This window comes from Trichomonas vaginalis, chromosome II (assembly GCF_026262505.1).
Source record: "Trichomonas vaginalis G3 chromosome II, whole genome shotgun sequence".
Lineage (NCBI taxonomy): Eukaryota > Parabasalia > Trichomonadida > Trichomonadidae > Trichomonas > Trichomonas vaginalis.
Genome location: NC_067204.1, coordinates 5419469 through 5437752, shown reverse-complemented (window position 1 = coordinate 5437752; position 18284 = coordinate 5419469). Strand labels below are relative to the sequence as shown.

General features: G+C 32.8%; 9 protein-coding genes, 1 non-coding gene and 2 pseudogenes across 12 annotated transcripts, besides 2 other annotated features; 3 read left to right on the top strand and 9 right to left on the bottom strand.

Annotated features, from left to right (window-relative positions):
* Nucleotides 1-6823: part of a mobile genetic element that runs on past the window's edge.
* TVAGG3_0490750 lies at nt 444-1138 on the bottom strand (annotated as a pseudogene). Its single transcript has one exon. A coding segment is annotated over exon 1 (695 nt).
* TVAGG3_0490740 (uncharacterized protein) lies at nt 1355-1813 on the top strand (the record flags this gene model as incomplete). Its single annotated transcript, XM_051236178.1, has 1 exon — nt 1355-1813. The coding sequence occupies one exon, from the start codon at nt 1355-1357 to the stop codon at nt 1811-1813; it is 459 nt and encodes a 152-aa protein (XP_051094002.1).
* On the bottom strand, nt 1830-2219 carry TVAGG3_0490730 (protein of unknown function, DUF4108 family; the record flags this gene model as incomplete). Its single annotated transcript, XM_051236177.1, has 1 exon — nt 1830-2219. The coding sequence occupies one exon, from the start codon at nt 2217-2219 to the stop codon at nt 1830-1832; it is 390 nt and encodes a 129-aa protein (XP_051094001.1).
* Nucleotides 2285-3520, bottom strand: TVAGG3_0490720 (uncharacterized protein; the record flags this gene model as incomplete). The annotated part of the gene is made up of 1 exon (XM_051236176.1): nt 2285-3520. One exon carries the CDS (start codon nt 3518-3520, stop codon nt 2285-2287), a length of 1236 nt encoding a protein of 411 aa, XP_051094000.1.
* Nucleotides 3550-4356, bottom strand: TVAGG3_0490710 (uncharacterized protein; the record flags this gene model as incomplete). The annotated part of the gene is made up of 1 exon (XM_051236175.1): nt 3550-4356. One exon carries the CDS (start codon nt 4354-4356, stop codon nt 3550-3552), a length of 807 nt encoding a protein of 268 aa, XP_051093999.1.
* Nucleotides 5274-5684, bottom strand: TVAGG3_0490700 (protein of unknown function, DUF4106 family; the record flags this gene model as incomplete). Its single annotated transcript, XM_051236174.1, has 1 exon — nt 5274-5684. The coding sequence occupies one exon, from the start codon at nt 5682-5684 to the stop codon at nt 5274-5276; it is 411 nt and encodes a 136-aa protein (XP_051093998.1).
* A 500-nt stretch (nt 6824-7323) lies between the features above and the next one.
* Nucleotides 7324-7728: a mobile genetic element.
* A 485-nt stretch (nt 7729-8213) lies between these two features.
* TVAGG3_0490670 lies at nt 8214-9612 on the bottom strand (annotated as a pseudogene). Its single transcript has one exon. A coding segment is annotated over exon 1 (1399 nt).
* Nucleotides 9613-11219: 1607 nt separating this feature from the next.
* TVAGG3_0490660 (serine threonine-protein phosphatase family) lies at nt 11220-12163 on the bottom strand (the record flags this gene model as incomplete). The annotated part of the gene is made up of 1 exon (XM_001317996.2): nt 11235-12149. One exon carries the CDS (start codon nt 12147-12149, stop codon nt 11235-11237), a length of 915 nt encoding a protein of 304 aa, XP_001318031.1.
* A 59-nt stretch (nt 12164-12222) lies between these two features.
* Nucleotides 12223-12294, bottom strand: TVAGG3_0490650. The gene has a single exon. It is a non-coding gene; the product is annotated as a tRNA-Asp (tRNA).
* A 166-nt stretch (nt 12295-12460) lies between these two features.
* Nucleotides 12461-14130, top strand: TVAGG3_0490640 (ankyrin repeat and SOCS box-containing protein 4 family; the record flags this gene model as incomplete). Its single annotated transcript, XM_001317995.1, has 1 exon — nt 12470-14053. One exon carries the CDS (start codon nt 12470-12472, stop codon nt 14051-14053), a length of 1584 nt encoding a protein of 527 aa, XP_001318030.1.
* A 304-nt stretch (nt 14131-14434) lies between these two features.
* Nucleotides 14435-14964, bottom strand: TVAGG3_0490630 (uncharacterized protein; the record flags this gene model as incomplete). The annotated part of the gene is made up of 1 exon (XM_001317994.1): nt 14527-14964. One exon carries the CDS (start codon nt 14962-14964, stop codon nt 14527-14529), a length of 438 nt encoding a protein of 145 aa, XP_001318029.1.
* A 1824-nt stretch (nt 14965-16788) lies between these two features.
* TVAGG3_0490620 (N-acetylmuramoyl-l-alanine amidase family) lies at nt 16789-17025 on the top strand (the record flags this gene model as incomplete). The annotated part of the gene is made up of 1 exon (XM_001317993.1): nt 16789-17025. One exon carries the CDS (start codon nt 16789-16791, stop codon nt 17023-17025), a length of 237 nt encoding a protein of 78 aa, XP_001318028.1.
* Between the last annotated feature and the right edge of the window lie 1259 nt (nt 17026-18284).

Here is an 18284-nt window from a genome sequence, read left to right as displayed (position 1 = left end):
GAAAAGTTTTTCCTTCCAACAGGAAAAAAATTTCCTTCCAACAGGAAAAGTTTTTCCTTCCAACAGGAAAAAATTTTCCTTCCAACAGGAAAAAATTTTCCTTCCGACAGGAAAAATTTTTCCAGTTGTCCGTCCGTAAACCATTCAAATTTTCGAAAATTGAGAACTTTTTGGCCGACCTTCAGGAAAAATTTTTCTTTCCGACAGGAAAAATTTTTCTTTCCGACAGGAAAAGTTTTTCTTTCCGACAGGAAAAGTTTTTCTTTCCGACAGGAAAAGTTTTTCCTTCCAACAGGAAAAGTCCTTCCTTCCGACAGGAAAAGTCCTTCCTTCCGACAGGACACAAACGGATGACTGACGTACCACCAACCGAGTCCATTCCAAAGCCAGAAGAACCGACAGCCCCAGCACCACAACAGACTAAGACTCAAACACTTACATTTTTACGCTTGACTTTTTACAATTTGAACTTTGTTTGCGTAGATGTGAATTCTGAAAGAAGTATGAGGGTCTTGTATGACTTTGTACTTCTCCCATAGTTCATGTCTGTCAAACTTACCTGCCATGGACTCTTTCATAAGTTCCATGAAATCGTCTTCGGACAATCCGGGGAAAAGTATGATATCAGTAAGTATTCTCTTTACATCCTTACTTAAACTCTTTGCTGTCTGTACACAAATGACAACTGAGATGTTAAAGTGTCTGAGCTTCTTAAGAATTCGACACATGTCTTGTTCTCTGTTCTTTAACAAAGGATGAGAAGCAAAGTCATCTAAGATAAGAAGACATCTATGAGGGTAGTCTTCCAATCGTAAGATTGCAATTTCTTCGAAATGTATTCTATCTCTTTCTGTTTGTTTCTGAAGTGTTTCTTCTCTAATATTCTCTGCATTTCCTCATTTGGGTCTTTAAACTTAGAATTGACATACTCATTTATAGCATTGTACTTCAAAACTCTTCTTTGGTACTTCTTTATCCAATCTAACAACTCAGAGTCTTTTATACATACTAACTTAGACTTTTTTATAATATCTTTGAACGAATTGACGGTTTGGTCAAATTGACCAGAAGTACTACAAATGACTACTAACTCATAGAATGGGTTCTTCTCATCTAGTTCTTGTTGTTGTGCAGCCATTTTAAGATAAGTGAAAGTCTTACCCGACCCAGGTGGTGCAATTAGACCTGTTATACCATTCTGAGCAAATAAGAACTTGTCATGTATAGGCTTTATCTGAGCATTTTCTAACTTCCTCTTGTTCTTGTTTAAAACATTCTCAAATTTCTTGTCAATGTCAGCAAACTTTTTTTCTAACATATTTTTAGAAAAATTAAAAATTTTATCTTTTAGGAAATGTCTAGCGATTTCGCTATCTATATTCGAGACAAGCTTTTCGACAGCAAAACATCTGTAGACCATAAAATCTTACATAGTGTAAACAAGAAAGGTGAATTTGTTCTAAAGTTCTGTTTCTGGGAATATGACAAGAACCATAAAACATTAAGCAGAGCAGTCTTAAAATTTGTCAATGACAGACTTGTTGACAGAGATGACGCCGATTGGAAAGATGAAGTCCAACAAAAGTTCTTAGAATGCAAAGAAGACACATGCGCTGTTCTTGAAGATGAAATAGAAAACAGAATAGAAGAGCTATTAAAGGACAAAGACCTTTTACAAAAATATGGTTCTGAGAAGTTTGACATAACTCCACCAGAGAAGAAGAAGAAGAAGAGAGAAAAGAAAGAAAAGAAAGTAGAAGAAGAGAAGAAAGAACCTGAACCAGTTCCAGAGAAAAAGAAATTTGACATGTAAAAATAAAATTTTATTTTTAGAACATTTCTGGGTCAATGTCAATGTTCTCTTCCTCTTTAGGAGTAAACACTGGTTTAGACTCTAAAATCTTTTTACCCAATTTACCTTGAACTTCAACTATCTTAGACTCATAATATTCATAGTCGTCTGCTTTCTTTGGTTCATAAGGTATAACAAGTTTGTATGCTTTGCCTTCTTTAAGGTTTGAGAACCTTCTGTCAAAATTTTCTTTGACTGCTAACAAACCTTCTATGTCTAAGTCTTCAAATTTCGCACCATTTTTAGTCACAATAGCAAACTTAACTGGTTCGATGTTCCAAACTTTGTCAAATGTAGACTTTTCAAAATGGTAGAAGTAAACATTCAAATAAGCGAATGGGTCTAGTTCTTCTTTAAGTCCTGACATGTACTTGTTGACTGAGATGAATTTCGTCATCTTTTCTATCGGATAAAAAAATATTTTTTAAAAATTTACTCAGAAAAATTTTTCTTTGTATATACGCCGTTCTGAACATCTAAAAGATTTTTGACATTTGCCAAGAATGTTCGTTTAGATGCTGTCATATAACCATACTCTTGACAATATTGTTTATACGAGTCGTACAAAGACCTTTCATCTAAACACTCAAAGTTAGTCTCATCTATAAACAGTTCATATACACTCTTGTTTGCTTCTAACAATGTTTGTCTTTCTTCGGTATGTGGAATTTGTCTTGGATTGAACTTAGAAATATCTAATGTCATAAAATATGAGAACAAGTGGTTGTAAAAGTTAGGTGTCAAAGTTTCTGCTAAGTCGTCAAAATATTCTGTATCTTGCATATGAGAATCTGACGTTCTGACAACTACATATCTTCTGTCAGAACTTTCTAACTTCATCGGAACAGCGTTGTTTGAAACCATGACGAAGTTTGCAACATTTTCACAAACTCTTTGGTCTTTATATTTTCTTTCAACAACTCCAACTTTGTCTGTTATAAGACTCTTCAAAGCATCTGAGTTCAAAACTTTTGTTGTATCTATACTTTGAAGTTCGTTACATACTATAAGTTTCATATTCTCTATTGAAGAGTTAAATTTACCGCAGATGTTTTCTAAGTTTGTCATATTAGGGTTCGAATAGCCCTCTAACAGTTTGCACAAAATATCTGTAAAGAAAGTGTTCTTACCAGTTCCTTGTTTTCCAATTATGATGAGAGCAGTTTCATTTTTAGCACTTGGATGTTGTAAGATGTTTGCAAACCAACATAAGATATACTCATAGACTCTTTCGTTTCCATTGCATATAATTTCTTTGACATGGTCTAACCAAGCTTCTATAACATTTTCTTTCCATTCTACTTGTTCGTATTTATATCCAGTGAAGATAGAATAGAAGTTTGGAGATGGTGTATAGAACTTTATACCTCGAACTGAAAAATCTTCTAACTTTGACAATAAGATATCCCAAGCATCTAACATCTTCATGCCAACTTGTACAACTTTTATTTTCTTAAGTTTTTGTCTACATTCTTGTTCTGAAACTATTGTCGCTCTTGGTTTGTTAAAGACAACATCCCATTCTTTCATGACATAACATTCTGGGGCAGAGTCAACATAAATGACTAAACGTTTCAAATTCTCGACTGCTTTGTTATAGTCTCTAAATGGACACATATTTCTGAAGGCTTGGAAGTCATAAAAATCTGAAACGTCTATTCTGTACATTTTTATAAAAAATAAAAAAAAATATTTTTTTATTCTTGACTTTGTTGTTGCATTTGTTCCATTTGTTCCATTTGTTGTTCTTGAGCTATTTGTTGTTGAAGTTGTTCTTGTAGTACAATACTTTCACCAGTTGCATCTTCCAATTCGAAACTTTCTGCCGTCATTGACAAATACATAGGACATAAAAGTTTTACAGGAACAAAGTTTGCGTCAACTAAGGTTAAGTTTATGTTTGCTAAAGTGTTTGAGTTTACTAAAGCTGAAAACTCTGCATTCGAATGAACAATAGGCAAACCAGCAGAGAAAGTGTTGTTTATACGCATGAGTATCTTTTGGTCATAGTAGTTTCTGTCGACATTCGAATAGCACTTTGAACCTAAGTTTGAAACAATATATAAAATAGGTGTGCTTAAAGTCAATGGAACAGATAGACCTTGTATGACACCTTTTCCTGTTATAGGAAACTGTTGGTAGTAAAAACCAGATATAAGTTTTGTATTATAGCTCATATCGTTTATAGTAAACTCAGTCGGACATCCAAACATAATGAAACCTGCTCTAGTTGCAGCACATGTTACATCCGTCCTTAAAGTATTAAATAAGTCAACAAAACCTGTTGGTGGTATATCTGAGTAAGTATCTTCAAAGAAGTATTTTTTACCATTCACAACAACAAAGTCTTCTGGTGTCAAAAGAGCAAAACAGGCTTTAGTCGTCATTGTGTTTAAAGTTAGTTTACAATACCGTCCTTGAGGACTTTGTAAGTTTGTTGTTATAGAATTATATGACTCAGGGTTTTTAGTCGTAATAGTATAAACCACTATGTCTTCTGCCATTTACTTAGCAAACAAACTTTAATGAAATGTTGTGGTCGTCAAATATTTTTATGACGTCTGGGAAACTATATTTTAAGTTCAACGTTTCACCTCCTTTCATAACGTATATCTTGTCAATGACATTATATGAAACACCACAGCAAGCAATGTCGGGTTCTATTTCTTTGATGTTTATATCGTCTGCCTCTGTCAAAAGTTTCAATAGTTCTTTCAAAATTTCATGAGGTGCGATGACATATGAGTTCACTTTTACAGGGTTGTGTTCGACCAAGTTTAACATTATACCCAAAGCCTGACAAATCTTCTCCTGAGTTTTAAGCTTATCTTTCAGTTGCATGTAGTCGTTTCGAATATCTGCAACAGAACTTAAGTCTCTGCTAACTTCAGGGTATGTTGGTTGTTCTTTTACAGGAACTATTGTTATACCATCTTCGTCTTCGTATGGTTTCCCCACTTCAACATCTCTTTCTTTGACATTGACAACAACACTTTGACTGTTTGTTTGAGTTGGTGAATTTAACTTCACATCTGCCACCGCCATTAAACCTTTTGAAACACTCACGCTTCTATTTTTCGGAAATGACATTTTACTTAGAATAAAAAGATGGACGTATTCGAGTATCTCTTCGAATTGAAGCAGAACAAAGTTTACACACACAAACAATACAAGTTCATTGACAGAGTAGTTCTTTACACAAACAATGGAAAATGTTATAGAATAGCAGTCTTTGCTGAACCAAAATATTTTCATAAAGCAAAGAAAGTTGGTATAACCGAGATGGTGAAAGTTCTTGAAGCAGACAAAAATATAACAACAAAACTGACCGATATTTCTAAAGGTAAGTTTATAATACAATATTATATCAAAACTGGCGTACTGTCAATATTTGACGGAGAGAAGTCAGTTCAAGAACAACTTACTGACCTGCTGCCAAAATCTGCTCGATGGAAGCTGTCGTTATACCAATCTGAGGAGCCCCAGCAGGTTTCATCGAACGAATTTTCAAAAGAGCATCTTCCGTGAAAAGTGCTATTGGTTTTGTAAACTTCTTTGCTTTCAATTCATCTGGACCGTCTCTGTCACCAGTATATTGTATTTGAACTGTACCAACAGTTGAAATACCACCCATAAAGTCTTCTGAGTCAGCAAATGGAATGCCAAGCCAAAAGTTTGAACGGTCTCCATTTGTATATTGAGTTTTTTGACCTCCTGTATGAGTCCATACTTTCACATATGGCATAATAGAACTTTGCATTTCAGGGTTAATGGTTGTTGTGAAGTTGTTGTTAAAGTTCATAGCATCTAATGTCAAGTTGTATGACCTCATATCTTCAACTGTGAATATTCTTCTCTTGGATAGTATTTGCCATCTATGTTTATATGGTATTTAATACCAGGGTTGTAGAAGCAAGAATAGTCATTTATAGTTCGTCTGAACAGTAAAACATAGTATCTGCATGTTTCATTGCAGTTGTTAAGGCAATATCTGTTCTTGCACCTGGGTCAGCACTTTGGTTTCCAACTTCACCTGCAAAGTCTTGACAGATATTTGGTGTATAGGGAACATAAGTGGAACTGCAATATATTTGGCAGCTAAAGCATTTGAAATATCTGGGTCCAACATATAGACTGCAAGTCTGCTTTCTATTCTCTTGCATTCAAACTTTTCGCATGTGAACTTAACTGGGTCCCAAGCATCTCCAGCAGCATTGAAGTAGTAGTTTACTTCAGTGTTGAGGTTTGAGAAACCAAAGTCTAAGTCAACTTTGTTTTTGCAAAAGTCGGCGAATGACATTTTATTTGTTCCCACTACTTCTGTAAGAGTGAATGGGTCTTGTGTTGGTGCAATGACTAAGTTATTTTTGCTTGGAGTAAGTTCGATAGAAATTTTTCCTGCCCAGTTTGGCAAGTATCTTAAAAACCTGAAGATGAGGAAAGATGACAAAGGAACTCTAAGTTTCAATTTTACTTTGGTTACTGCTGCTGCAGTTTGTCCAGAAAGGTTAACATAAACTCCTGGAACGTTAGGGTCAATCTTCTTATTTTCTCAATAGTTGCATACTGGTCTGTTTGTTCTCTAGCTTGTGGTTGTACTGAGTTTCTCAAAGCGAACCATTCATAGTTTGCCCATGTTACTGTTTGAACTAAGTCAGAGTTGAATATATCTTATATCCCATGAAAACTTCTGGAGCATATTGGTATCCGACATAGAAAATTCCATTGCAACCTTTCTTGTCAGACAACTTGGCAGAAGGTTTTATTTCAATGTCTTGTTCCACGTATAAGAATGAGTTGTCAATAGAAATTATATGAAACCTGTCGCAAGCAATATCTACTGTTGTTGAAGAACCTTCTCCAAACTCACCTACGTTTCCATAAGAAACAGCAGTTGTATATTCGTAAGTTCCAGGAACTATTTCTGACCTTCTAATGGCATTGTCGCATTCGTTTATACCATTCGGAAACATTTCCATTCATAGCATCCAAAACTGTTGGCGTTATATTCTGAGCGGCGTACATTTCATATGAGTAAAAATATAGAATAGTTGGATTTATATGTCATAATAGAACCCACGTGGACCAAGCTTTACTTTCTTCCTGACTGAGTTTTAACTCTTCTTTTTCCTTCATTGCCCTCTGCTTCAAGTTTGTTGCATCTTTGCCTCATGTTCACCTAGTATGTTGTAAATTTCCCATGTCCTTTTTGCCTTTGGGCTCTGGTCGCCCATCTCAGGTAACCTATATCCTAGAAAGATTTTGTCATAGTTTGTATTTGAGTCTTCGCGTATTGTTTGCATGACTCTTTCCTGAGTTCCGTTCAAGCTCTTCAAACAGTGCCTGTCCATATGGAATATGCTCGTTTCCAAATATATGTTTTTGTAGCCATTCTGGTTTTCTTTCCATGTTACCAACTATATCTTTTGTGAATGGGAAAGCTTTTACCCAATCTTTCAGTCTTGCGTCGTTTATTTCTGTAGTTGGTTTATTTTGTCAAGGAACATGTTTTTCAATACTAACATTTCATTTGGTACTGTCCATTTGAGTTTTCTTAAATATTCATCCCTTCTCGATTCATCGTCTGCAAAGTAAGTTTTTATGACATTTTGCAAACTTTCGTTTGCAAGGTCATGTACAATAGGTTCTCTTCCTTCTCTGTCCATAACTTTCTTTCTAAACTCTTCGCCAAATATACCATCTCTATGGTTCTGTGTAGTTCTTTGAGATAAATGTTCTAGAACGTCAGGTGTTATATTTCCATCAGCCATGTTCATTTCATACTGGTTCAAAATATCTGCATGTTTCATATCTTTCAATGGCATTAAAGCCGCGCTGAAAATACCAGCTATATCTGGTTCACCATTGACTTCCATTGCGTCTACAACTTCTTGGAATTGTGGTTGTAAGTTTATGAACCACCTATCCGGATTAGCTTTATGACCCCATCTCATTGTAGTTCCATCGTCTGCAGAAACAAAAGTAGGTTTGTTTCCATCTTGGTTAGGTTCTGAATGAACTTTAAACAATGTTTCATTTCTATATGTTTTCTTGAAATTAACCTTTTATTTTCACCGAGTTCATCCGAAGATTGAACGTTAAATGCTCGTAAGTAAAAAGGTTGTTGTATTTGTGTACATTTTCTTTCAGTACTTTCATTCTATGCTGAATATTTTCATCTGGTGTTGGAGTCTTTTGTATGTCGGCAAACATTTTTCGATATTCTCTACTATGTCAGCCGAATTTTTTTTAGACTCTTGGAAATATTCCATATTCTCCGCATACTCTTGTTGAGGGTCAAGATTTTTCGGCTGTTCCAAATCTTCATCTGGTTCTGTGAAGTTAGTTTCCAAAGGAGGACTTGTTCGTTTCCTTCAGGCTCTTCTAGCTGTTGTTGCTGAACTATTCTTCCATGTCTGGTTGTATCTGAACTTCTTCCTGTGGAGTTTCTTGTACCTCATCTGCTGGCATTTCATATATTCCGAGACCGTTTTCAACAATTTCCCTATCTACGTCATCCGCATTCATAAGCTTTTGTTCTTTCGTTCCGTCTCTATTTTTTACGCGTTTCATGACGAAAGTTGAATTGTCATTTAGCTCTGACATCAAATATCTCGGAGTAAATTCATCCATGTCATTTGGATGATATGCTATTAAATCATATCCCTTAGCGAGCTTGTATTTCCAGGTTTGAGATTATATCCGTTTTGGTGCTGAGCCATAAAGCTAAATAGGTTCGGGTCAGTATTTCCATCCTTGAACTTTCTAATAGCTTCTTTATATCTGTCACTAAAGTCAACAGTATCTGCGAAACCACACTCTTCTTTAAGCATTTTTAAGAATTCTTGGTTTCCTTGTTCTCTACTTCTTTTATGTCCTTGCTCTGTTTGTGGAGGTGGTTGTTGTGCAGGGTTTTGAACTGTTGGTTGTTGTGCTGGGTTTGGTGCTGGTTGTGGAGGTGGTTGTTGTTGTTGTGCTGGTTTTGGTGCATGCCTATGTCTGTGTCCATGTGACGATGTAAATGTTTTAGGTAGTCCTGGTGCAGGTGCTTCTCTTGGAGGGTTTGGTGGTATATAAGTTCCACCAGCTGGCACATATGTTCCATCTGCAGCGTAATGTCCTACCTGACTTTTCGTTCTTAAGAAAGCATTTACTAGGTCTGTTTTGGTCTGTTGTAACTCTTTTTCTTGACTTTTCACAACAGTTGCTCTAACGGCGTCATAGGCACTTTGAACTGCCTGTCTCGTTGCTGCATCTGTTATTTTCGTCATATTTTGTGCTACTTCTCTTAACTCTTTGTCGAAACCTTCAGACTTCAGTTTCTTTCCAGATGAGAAGTCGTTCACTAGTTTCACCTTACTATGAAGAGCTTCGAAGGCGTTCTTAAAGTCAGCATTTGTTAAAGCTTCATTTGAACTATCTTCATCCGCTTGTATTTTTGTCCTTATTGACCCTATGAGTTGGGCTGCTTTAGCGTTGGCTTGGGCATCTAACCAGTCATTGTTAGCTTTTATATATTCTGCGCTTTTCATTGCCTTTTGCATAGCCGCGTCATTTTTACTTTCTTGTGCTAAGTTTTCATACTGTACGGTTTGGTTTTGCAACTGTAAAAGTTTTTCTGCCTTTACATTTGCTTCAACTTCTTTTTTATACTCATCGCTATCCATATATGTCTTCAGGGCTTTTTGTTTTATCTCTTCATCTTTCAGTATTTTATATTGAGTAGTATGGTTTTTCAAATTTATGACATCTTGTTCCATTTTTGCTACTTCTGCTGCTTTTTCTGACACTTTTTTCGCATATTCCTCTGTACTTAGTTCTTTCAGTTGTTCTTCTTTCTTCTTTTTCTCTACGTTTAACTCATTGAGTTTCTTTGTGTGTCTGTCATATTCTAGTTTCTTTTCGTTTTCACTTATTTGCTTCTGTATGTCTATGTTTGACTTTTTGACATCTGTTATTTGATTTTTGAGTGAACTCAAATTCATTTGACTTTGAGGGTTATATGCTGTTCCGTCTGCAGCTCCACCATAGCCTGCCATTTTCGCTAAAAGTGCCGCTCTTAAACCTCCACTCTGTGCACCAACAACTCGGTTTAAAAGCATAGGATTGCTTGACATTTGTTGCAACATAGTGGGTCATTCAGCATTTGTTGTTGCAACTGTTGTTGTGGTGTCAGTTTTACTATTGGATGTTTCAATGCTCTCTTCCTCTTACGTATATTCTTACGTAGCTTACGTGGCATTTTAAGTGAAGTTAAAAAGCGGTTTTTGACAGATGTTTTATTGTGACTTCTTCGTAAAGACTTTGTTGAGATTTCTTCGTAAATGAGTGTAAATGACCCAAAAATATATTTTAGGGTAGAAGGGTATATCTAACCTCTTTTCTAACCTCTTTTCTACCCTCTTGAATTTTCATGAATTTCTTCGTAAATGTTTTGTCAAGACTTCTTCGTAAAGACTTTGTTGAGACTTCTTCGTAAAGACTTTGTTGAGACTTCTTCGTAAATGACCCAAAAATATATTTTAGGGTAGAAGGGTATATCTAACCTCTTTTCTAACCTCTTTTCTACCCTCTTGAATTTCATGAATTTCTTCGTAAAGACTTTGTTAAGACTTCTTCGTAAAGACTTTGTTGAGACTTCTTCGTAAAGACTTTGTTGAGACTTCTTCGTAAAGACTTTGTCAAGACTTCATCGTAAAGACTTTGTTGAGATTTCTTCGTAAATGACCCTAGTAGTATATTTTTGGTGTAAATTTCATGAAAATTCAAGAGGTAGAAAAGAGGTTAGAAAAGAGGTTAGATATACCCTTCTACCCTAAAATATATTTTTGGTGTAAATTTCATGAAAATTCAAGAGGGTAGAAAAGAGGTTAGAAAAGAGGTTAGATATACCCTTCTACCCTAAAATATATTTTTGGTGTAAATTTCATGAAAATTCTGAGTAAAATGACAGATGTTTATATGACACTTTCTCCGGTTTATAGGACCTCTCTCATATTCTAAACATCTTCGGGGCTAGAGGGCACGAAGTGCCTGGAAGCCCCACTACCTTTTTTTTTTTTTTTTTTTTTTTTTTTTTTTACAATGTGTTTTCTCAGAGTATCACTCTATATAGATAAAGATATATTTATTACATAACAATAAGAAAAAAATAAAACTAATATTCTTTGTTGCTTCTCTCTGTTGCCAATTTAAACAGTTTAACAGCAATTCCCTCATTTTTCTTTGTCTTATCACCAAATATCAAACAAAGCTGAAGGAAATCCTTATCAATAAAAACAATATATGTTAAATTTATACTATATTATAGTTAAATAGGTCAAGAAATATATATCACTATGGGATATATTCTAAAATAAATACTAAATTAAAAATTATTTTTTTAGTATTTGAAATAATCCAATAATATTTCGTCAGTGCGAGTTCTTTTTTCTGCAGGTTCAATTGCGATCAATTCGTGGCTTAGATCCTCATTTATATTGAGAACTTTTGCTTTAGACTGAGTTCCGTAGTATAATGGAGCAGACCAGAGGCTGAGCAATTTAGAATCAAAGTAGAACCTATATCCTAAATCCTGTGTTTGATGAGCTCTCAAAATTAAATTAAATTTATTATTATTTAAAAATTCTAAAACAGCTGTTTTGCCCATAATATGTCCAGCACCTCTGCTATTCTCAATAAACTTCTGAGAAATGAAATCTGGATCTGACCACGTAATATCAGTGAGAGTTTTGTTTTGATCAATATCTTGATATCTGTATACATCATTGATCTTTTCAATAGTTTCGGATGTTGGTCCTAAACCGCCGTGAACACAAAATATTTTATTTCCAATTATTGCAGCGATAGGTAATGAAAGGAATACTTCATTCATTCGTAAATAAAGTGAATTGCTTCTGTAAATTTGTTTGCAATCTTCAAATAATCCATAAGTAGAATTTACACCTGAATCTTCATGATTTCCACGAATTAAATAGTAATTATTGGGTTGTAAGATTTTCTTTGCTGCTAGATATATAAATAACTCGACAGAATATGGTCCTCTATCTACGTAATCGCCTAAAAATAAAAATTTTGACGATTCTTTGCAAATTTCGAAGATTTTAAGCATATCAAAAAGTTGTCCATGCATGTCAGCAATTGCTAATACTGGTGGTGCAATATCAATTATATTTTGTTCATCTGAAAAAATCTTTTCAACTGAGTCTAAAATAGAAAAGCAGTCTTCAAGATCTAAATGTAATCCTTTTGATGCGTTTTCAATGACTCGATTAGCAACCTCTTCGATTGCAGTCATAAATTGGAAGAAATAAAAATTTAGTTGGAAAAATTAAAAAAAAATCAATATGATTTTATTATTAGAAAAAAAGCTCGGTCACCGGGAATCGAACCCGGATCAAAAGAACGACAATCTTACATGATAACCATTACACTATGACCGATTCTTGAATTTTTTCTTTTAAAATAATTTATTATCTTTACATAATTTCTCATTTGGGCCCTTTCTCATTCATTTGGAAATCCTGAAAATTTGAAGGGGAAAGAATTGAATATATGTGCTATGATCGATTTCGGAATCCATATACGTTTAAAAAAAAATAATCTGTTGTTCGAATCATGGAGACCATTGACTACATGGAGACTATGAAGTTATTCAAAGATTATAATGACACCTTTCGTTCTATATTTAGACTTAATACCTCCAATGAAGACGAAATCAACAAAATTTACATTAATATCAAAAGTAATTTGTTTGAGAAAACGTACATTACGCCATCTTTGATTCTAGGGATAATCCAAAATGCAGCAAATTACAATTTTCGTTTCTTTAGATCATACTGGACTTTATTCAAAAAGATCTACGACGAGTATCACCCTACAAAAATTGAAGACTGTTCGTGGGTTTTTTGTTACATTTTTTATAAGGAATATGGTCTCCTTTTAGATAAAGAGCATGATTTTGATATCGAAGATCCTGAAATGATTGAATCATTAAAAGCTCATGAAGAAAACACCATCTACAAGGCAATTATTGATGATGATTTAAATTCGTTTATTGTTTTCACAGAGAAAGAAGGTTTTGATGAAAATCAATTAATGTATAGCTATATTTATCCTGATTTTGAATTAACTTTACTTGATTTGTGTTGTTATTATGGATCAGTTAACTGTTTTAAATTAATGAGATCGAAATTCAACTCAGAAATCACTGAAAATTGCCTTCACTATTCGTTTTTAAGCGGAAAACCAGAGATCATGAATGAATGTTTGAAATTTCAAACACCAGATGATGAGTGTATGGATTATGTGATTACTTCATATAATATTGATTTTGTTACTTTTATAATGGAAAATTATAACATAGAAATTGATCCTTTTCATTGCGAGAATGTCTTCAATCTTCAAGCATATTTTCTTCATTTTTTCCATACTAATGATTTGCCAACTTGCTTTACACATTCACCATTCTTTTATAACAAGTCTCTTTGTGAATTTTTGTTATCACATGGTGCGGATGTTAACCAGGAAGGTGTTGATGGAAGATTCGTTCTCGATTATGCTTGTTTGAAGAATATTAAAGAGCTTGCAGAATTTTTTATTAATAATGGTTCTCTTCTTTATCCAAGTGATTTCGATGGGCTGACAAGTCTACATTTCGCAGCAATGGGAGATAGTAAAGAAACAGCAGAAATGCTACTTTTACATGGTGCGGAAATCGACCCATATGATCATGAAAATAAAACACCTCTTTGTTATGCAATACATGACTATAATTTTGAAACAGCCAAATTTCTTATCTTGCAAGGTGCAGATGTAAATGCAGAAGAAATCATTCATATAGCAGCAGTAGCAGGTTCTGTGGAAATTATTGAACTTCTAATCTCCCATGGAGCTGATGTCAATGCTAAAGATTACCTCGGAAAAATTCCTCTTCATTATGCTGCTCAAGGTAATTCTACAGAACTACTTGAAACACTAATTTCAAATGGTTCTGATATCAATGCTAAAGATGATGATGGAAGAACGCCTCTTCATGATGCTATACCAAGTATGCATCCGCATATAATTGATTTTCTTATTTCTCATGGTGCTGACATTAATGCTGTAGATAACTTTAATAGAACTGCATTACAAATTGCAGAAAATACCGATAATGAAGAAATAATTCAGTTAATCAATCGTTACATTAATCAAAAGTAGATGTATTGAACTATGTCCAACATTTTGTTTGCGATAATAAACACTTCAAGATACGCTATTGTAGAGGAAAAGCATGATCTTTCTATATCTTGTTTCGAATAAATTTTAAAATTATAAGTATCAATATTAAATTAAGTTATTGCTTTCTCTATAATTGAATTAGTAAAAAGCATCGAAATTATCCATAAACATTAACTTTCGACTCAAGTTATAAATGATTATTTGAAAAAGTCCCATTTTCACAGTGAATACTTATGTTATCCAGAAAAATTTCATATACAATTTATGTAGATAGAATTGTAATTGAAAGAAATAAAGTATGTGGACAATTCAAATGAGATAGTAAATTTTTATATTTTATTTTAAAAAACATGGTATAATATAATACTGCATAAGATTTGAGCATCGTAGGACGTTGAAATTAGTAAACTTATGCGGTTTGATAAATTTTGATGGAAATTAAGTAAAAGAAACTAGCTGAAGACAATTAAGTCATCAACTGCTTTATGAGAACTAGATGGAGATAAGTTTCCGTTCATTAAATCTCTTTGTTGTTTAAAATGAAGTTCTTCAAGTGCAGTAATTTCGGCTCGTTGGTGTTGAAGTAGAGCCTGGTATTCAGGATCGCTGAAAACTTCCTCATCAAAACTGTCTGAAAGATCTGTAGAAGCATGACCTGAAGATGTGTTTAAATCTCCGTATGATTCACCTAATACTTGCTCAAGTTGACTTTTAATTGATTCGCGAACACTCAATTCTTCTTCGTGATTCAAACCTAATGCATCAACTAATTCGGCACAAATTGAATCAATACTATCCTGATTGGGGTCAAATGGAAAGCCTATTTTTATGTCTTCACTATCTCTATGAATAATCAAATTTATATCGACATGATTGACGAAATCGGACATTTTTATTTTTTGATAATTGTAAAAATTGAGAAGTTTACCATTGTTTTACGACCAGATTTATCTCAAAAAATTTACGTTAAAAAATTGCGAAATTTTTCGGTATTCACACTATTCATGAAATTGTAACATCTTGCGATAAGGATGTCAATTTGGAAGAAAAGTGAGAAAATTCCTAAAATGCTAAAAATGAATTTTCCAAACGTACTTTTTTATCTCATTTTTTTGATTTTGAAAAAAATTTGGAGAGAAGAACTCTTCGTTTTTGAATTTTGTCACGATGGTTTTAAAGTATATTAGACACATGTATTGATATTACTATTTTTGTATATTTTGAGAGAAAATCCCTAAAAAGTGAGAAAATCTGAGACGGTTTGAGAAAATATATAAACTATTGAAAATTTGAATTAAACTTCTCATTTGGAAAAAAGAAATTTGGAAAGAAGAAAATTCAAAAATGGAGATTTAGACTCAGTATCAAATGGAGAACAAAATGTTTCTTCATATGAAGGAAAAAAATTTTCTTGAGAAGAAATAGAGTTTTTAAAATTTTATTGTATGTAATAAAATAAACAAATATTAAAATTATTTTTTGATAACAAGAAAATTCCCAACAGAAAATATTTGAGACAAAGAAAAAAAGAAAATTGAAAAATATTACTCTCCTTTACATTTCTTGAGATTTTCAATTTATTTTTATAAAATTGACAATTTTAAACATTAAGTGATTTTGCTTGAAATAAAAATTATTGTTTGTTTACAGCTATCAAATAGATTTTTGCTATTTTGATTAAAATTTGTTAATCAAATTAATAATTTTTTAGTAGTATATGAGTGCGGGTTGTGTGACTTTTTTTGTTACATCTATATATAGACGATACATTAAAATATAAATCATAGTATTATATGTGGAAGTGTTGTGTACGTAGTATATGTGGAAGGATTGTGTACCTTTTTTTGTTACATCTATATATAGACGATGCATTAAAATATAAATCATTAAAAAATTAACATTAATTTTAAAATAATTTATTTTTTTATCTTTTATAAAAGAATCTATATATAGATGATGTCAGATATTCCGCGATTAATTAAACATTGTTTAAATCCTGAATGGGTTAAACTTCAATTTAAAAATGAAGATTGTGAATTATTAAATGAATATGAAAGCCAAAATAAGCTAATGAGGTATAAATATAATGATAAAGAATATTTAATTTCATGGAATCAATGGAGTCATAATCAAAGACCTCATAAACGAGAAGAAGAAATTGAAAATAATTATTTTCATGAATGAAAGATTCACTACCATAATGAAATAAAAAATAAAAAAATTTGATGAGTTCAACATTGAACTTTAAGAAACTAATGATTATTTGAATTTATGAAATCAATTATTTGATTCATTCTTTCTTCAATAATTTCTATTCTTTTTGTTAAATCATCTATTTTCATTAATGAGGTGATTCTTGATTGAGGAATAGATTTTAAACTAACCACTCCTTTTATTTTTGAAATTTTGAATCCATGACCCTCTGGGTCTTGGACTCTGTCCTCAACTTTAAACATTTTATTCAATTTACACGTTGTCAATTCTTCAAATAATTTTTTATTATTAGCATAATAGTCATTAAATTCATCAACAGATGAAAAAATTTTTATTTCAGTAATTGGTTTAACAACGTTTATTTTTTGTTGAACATTTTCACTTTCATTTATTTCTTCCTCCTTTGTTTCATTTATTTTTAAAATCGGTTTCATTTATCATTAAATAAAAATTAGAATATAAGTGATGAAATATATTTTTTAATTAATATTAAATCAGAAATGGCGGCAGGATTCTTTAAAAAATTATGGGATGGAATTAAGAAAGCTGCAGGTTGGGTTTATAAAAAGGTTATTAAACCTGTTGCAAACTTTTTGGCACCAGTAGCGAAAACGGCAGGAACTATCATAGGTGGAGTATTAGGTACTAAAGCAGGTAATCCGGCGATGGGAGCACAAACAGGTAACGCAATTGGTGGAATTGCTGAAGGAATACTTAATAAAATAGGAGGTAGATAGTGGAAAAATAAATAAATATTATTTTTATCTCAATATCGGTTGTAGTCGACGATAAACTTTATCTCCTTTATTTAAAATTTCTCTTATTGGGGCAGCTTTTGGCGTTATTGATTCAGCAACGTCACTAATTGCTTCTTTATTCTTAAATATCCAATTTGCTCCTTTCTTAATCCCTTCCCAAACTTTATGCGCTCCTCTTTTTACTTTATCCCACAGTTTCTTAAAGAATCCTGCAGCCATAGTTGATTATTTCATTAAAATTAAAAATTCATTTTCATCTTTTAATTTTGATTTTTTATTTAATAATAAATGACGACTAACTATTTGGTGCCAAACACTAAACCGATTAATGGAAATGTGTTTCATTCATTCGAAAAGATAAATGAAATATTCGCAAAGAATGACGGTAGAAGATATTATAGAGAACTTGAAAGTTCATGCTATGACTCTGATGCTCCATATTTTGATGATAAACAAACTCATTTAAGAATTACAAATCCGGCTCATGATGTGAACCAATTAGGTGACACATATATTAAACGCAAAGTTAAAGCAACTCTAGTTTCAAATAAAGCTTTCACATGTGATGCCGCTTTTAAATGCATGCGTTTATTCGTTGGTTATAAATCATCAAATCAAAGCTTTAAGCAATTAGAAGTAGAAACCGAAAGAGGTGATGCCGGTTATCTTCAGATGGATTGCGCCCGTGAATCTTTCGCATTTGCAACATATAAACCAAAATCAGAAAGGAAAGTTAAAAAGTTTGTTCATTCATTATATAACAATGTCCAAAAATATGATAACTCAGTATGTGGTAAATATATTGACCCTTCAGAAGTTTTCAAGAAAGCAAATGAAGAAGTTGATGTCACTTTTGATATGATTATTCCGGTAAATGATTTGTTAGCATTTCAGGCGTTCGATGATTATCCTAAATCATTTGGTGAAATCATTCTTAAATATTATGTTTTCAGGGATACTTTAGTATTTTGTCAGGTTGACCCGTTAAGAGTTGCTGATTTACAAAATTACGTTTATGAAAAGATAACTGATGAAAATTATGAAAAGATTATGAATCATGTTTATAAATATGATCGCAAATTCCAACAAATCGGACTTCCTGCAAAATTAATTACAAGCTTAGCCGCTACATCTGCTGACGCAACAGTTGAAGACGTTATTATTTCATGCACAAAGATGGAAGTTTTAGAGGATAAATGCATTACACCAGGATACGGTTTAATTGAAGAATCAGTTAA